Here is a 3,908-nt window from a genome sequence, read left to right on the forward strand (position 1 = left end):
AACTCAATTTACATCTTATGGTACAAGTTGGAGGAGCACCTTTAAAAGATGTGCAAGAAATGGTATTTCCTTTTTATTATTTTGTAATAATAATAAACATTTATGCAATGTTGAAATGAACATATATATTTAACAAGTATTGGTAACTCAATTTTGAAGAAAAATTCATTTAATTACATGAATAGTAGTTATAGACGGAGGGTATATGTAAGTTACCGAGTATTTATGAATTAACCAATCAGAAGCGGTGAATTAAAGTGTAACATTTAATACATTTTTTTTTACAAATTCTGTTATTATTCATCTAAATTATTGTAGTTAATACAGTTGTTTCTCATATTATGTAGGGGTACATTAGTAAAATAAGCATTATATTACGGTTAAATGTGTAACCTGTATACGTTTGTGAAAAATAAGGTTATGTTTTTGTTTTTGTGTCATTCAAATTTAGCTAATAAAATAAAATAATTGCGAAGTTTATTAATTTGTAGCTAAACATTAGGACTGCCAATATTTATAAAAATGGCTAGTGACAAAGACGACAATTCAGAGATTGAAGATCATACAGACAAAATAGAAATAGTGGTAGTAAACAATTCTGAAGAAGAAAGTAAAGCCCAAGAGGTTTCTAAAACAACAATAAAAGACATATTTTCTGGTTTTAAACCGAAAAAAGAAACTGATAATGATGAATGGAGTCCCGATGAAAATGAAGAGGAAGATGATGAGTTTGAGGAAGAGGAAGAGTTAGAAAATGAAACTCCACGGAAAAGGAGTAGAAAACGTGAAGCCAACACTTCTAAGACTGATGATAAAGCTAACAAGAAACGAATTTATATGCAGAGATATCGTAAGGAATGGGAAAATATCCCAGCTTATAAACCATGGTTATCAGAAAGTGTAAGAGGAAATTTATACTTTTATTGTAAATTTTGTAAAAAAGACAATAAGTGTGGAAAATTAGTAATAGAAAAACACATGACTTCTCAAAAGCACATAAGAAATTCCGTGCAAAAACAAAATAAAGTACAGGTGAGATAGTGTAATCATAATTTGTTTATGATGGACATTAATTCATATTTTCATCTTAGAGAAAGTTTACTTTTCGAGGGCTACTCTGTCCAGTTTTTACACCATTTGAAGATAGAAGGTGTATTCTTGCATAAATATAGTCAAAATTTTTCTACTTATTTAATTATATGTAATTTTTTAGGGAAACTGAAATAAATTATGCTGTAATTCCTGATTATGCAAAATATTTGAAGGCTTGTGGAGTTAAAGGAGTGTTAAGTATGTTTTATATCAAATATTATAAAAACAGGATGGTAGGAAATTCATATTAAATAACACTTTCAAATTACAAAAGGACAAAATTTTCAATTATTAGAACATATTCTTTTCCGTAGATTAATATTCATTCTTTAAAAGAAAATGATACAGATTTTTGTTTTAGTTAATGATATTTTGGGTGAAGGAATGTCTTTGGGGAAAAATGAGAGAATGAGATTAACAGAAGAANAAAATTTTCCTGAGAGCGTCTAGTTATTTTTTAAATAAATAATTTTATTTTTTTATCTTATCAGAATTCTTTTCTTTTTTTACAAATTAGTGGTACACTAGTAGATACTTAATTGAATCCTTCCACATCACAAGCACTGATTTATCACCACTTAGAATACCAAATTAATTTTAATTTACCACCACTTCACTCGCCACTGATGTGTCCTTGGTCAAATTTGTTGTTTTGTTTTAATTTCTTTTAAGATAAGTAAAATCTGTTTGTATTTTTTTGCGTCGAACAATTAAAAAAATTACCTGTTCAATGGATGATATCTACGAATTTTGTCTTTGACTGTGATGCATTATACATTAATGGAGATTTAATTTGCATAAATAGGTCAGAGTATTGTACACCTCGACAACCAGTTCGTTGGTTTTCGTTGGGGTTCGGCTGCCTTAAGCTGATGACCTTTTGGAGGATTGCTTGCCTCCTAAACATACAAACATATTATCAATAATTATATAAAGTAATCTTCATGATTTTAAGTAGAAAGTAAAGAAAAAATAAATTTCAATTTCGGTTTCGATATTCGAGAATTGGTGGAATCGTTTATCCGACGTTTCGCCAGAACTGTGGGTGGCATCTTCATGAAACACGAGTTTCAGCATAATAGCAGCGAAAGGTTTTCCGCCCTTATTCCGATTCGTGAAGATGCCAATCACTGCAACTACCAAAACGTCGAATAAAACCAATGCATCTACTATAGAAGGATGAGAACCGACACTAGATCAACACCGTCAAATCGAGCCCTTTTCAGATACTTAACGGCGGTCATGTAAGCGTTAGCCTTTTCAAATCAATAATTTTATTTTTTTATCTTATCAGAATTCTTTTCTTTTTTTACAAATTAGTGGTACACTAGTAGATACTTAATTGAATCCTTCCACATCACAAGCACTGATTTATCACCACTTAGAATACCAAATTAATTTTAATTTACCACCACTTCACTCGCCACTGATGTGTCCTTGGTCAAATTTGTTGTTTTGTTTTAATTTCTTTTAAGATAAGTAAAATCTGTTTGTATTTTTTTGCGTCGAACAATTAAAAAAATTACCTGTTCAATGGATGATATCTACGAATTTTGTCTTTGACTGTGATGCATTATACATTAATGGAGATTTAATTTGCATAAATAGGTCAGAGTATTGTACACCTCGACAACCAGTTCGTTGGTTTTCGTTGGGGTTCGGCTGCCTTAAGCTGATGACCTTTTGGAGGATTGCTTGCCTCCTAAACATACAAACATATTATCAATAATTATATAAAGTAATCTTCATGATTTTAAGTAGAAAGTAAAGAAAAAATAAATTTCAATTTCGGTTTCGATATTCGAGAATTGGTGGAATCGTTTATCCGACGTTTCGCCAGAACTGTGGGTGGCATCTTCATGAAACACGAGTTTCAGCATAATAGCAGCGAAAGGTTTTCCGCCCTTATTCCGATTCGTGAAGATGCCAATCACTGCAACTACCAAAACGTCGAATAAAACCAATGCATCTACTATAGAAGGATGAGAACCGACACTAGATCAACACCGTCAAATCGAGCCCTTTTCAGATACTTAACGGCGGTCATGTAAGCGTTAGCCTTTTCAAATCAATAATTTTATTTTTTCCTGCTATCCATACATTTTTTTGAGTTAATATTTTCATTAAAACAAAAATGTTTTCCTTATAAAAACCAAATAACAGTAAAGGAGAAGTATTAACATATACACATTTATTTTTCTTGCTAAATCATGCATAATAAAAACACAATTTATATACTCTCTTAGAAAATTCCTCAAAAATAGATGTAATATTTTGTAACAAAACAAATTAAAAAAAGGCATAATTTCCTCATTAATACTAATTTACACCACAAGCATAATTAAGTTATATCCAAGTTTCATATTACAAAAGATCATGCAAAATAAAATGCTTAGTGTACAGACAATCACATCAGTCATGCACCTTTACTCAACATGAAAATATTTGGAAACCGTTGACTGTAATCAGAAATATTTCATTATAAGCGAAACCATTTTTATAATATCAGTTAGATATGCAAGATTTAGTAAGCAATTATATTGAAGTCACATTATTTTTGTATCATTAAAATGAAAGATTGTTGAACTGTTAAATTAATCATGTAAGTTCCATTAAACATGAAAATCGTCAAACAAAGCAAAACAGATTATAATAGCATGCAGCCGCGAGACATGCCAAAGATATAAAACCATCATTACCTTCTGCAGACCCAAACAAGGAATGAAAAGAGAAAACAATCAATTAGTATATTTTGCAAGATTTGAATATTGGTGCTTTTATAATTAAACATTAGTCAAAGAAATTGAACTTCAGCA

The 3,908-nt window shown here is 30.2% G+C and overlaps 2 protein-coding genes across 3 annotated transcripts in view; one reads left to right on the forward strand and one right to left on the reverse strand.

The window, feature by feature from the left end:
• Window positions 1-235: 235 nt before the first annotated feature.
• LOC108743640 lies at window positions 236-1,542 on the forward strand. The gene is made up of 4 exons (XM_025979643.1): window positions 236-1,032; window positions 1,092-1,150; window positions 1,214-1,290; window positions 1,454-1,542. The coding sequence occupies exons 1-4, from the start codon at window positions 523-525 to the stop codon at window positions 1,540-1,542; spliced, it is 735 nt and encodes a 244-aa protein (XP_025835428.1). The 5' UTR covers window positions 236-522.
• Window positions 1,543-1,853: 311 nt separating this feature from the next.
• LOC108743639 (ras-related protein Rab-8A) overlaps window positions 1,854-3,908 on the reverse strand; it is a 3,661-nt gene continuing 1,606 nt past the window's right edge. The window contains exons 3-4 of one of the 2 annotated variants that reach the window (XM_025979642.1): window positions 3,792-3,794; window positions 1,854-2,794 (exon numbers count right to left, since the gene is read on the reverse strand). In XM_025979642.1, the coding sequence (XP_025835427.1) occupies window positions 2,702-2,794; window positions 3,792-3,794 (96 nt within the window). In that variant the 3' untranslated portion in view covers window positions 1,854-2,701. The remainder of the gene's footprint in view (window positions 2,795-3,791; window positions 3,795-3,908) is intronic. The other variant, XM_018479222.2, reaches the window with a different exon arrangement.

This window comes from Agrilus planipennis, unplaced genomic scaffold, assembly GCF_000699045.2.
Source record: "Agrilus planipennis isolate EAB-ADULT unplaced genomic scaffold, Apla_2.0 scaffold1650, whole genome shotgun sequence".
In the NCBI taxonomy this organism is placed as follows: domain Eukaryota; kingdom Metazoa; phylum Arthropoda; class Insecta; order Coleoptera; family Buprestidae; genus Agrilus; species Agrilus planipennis.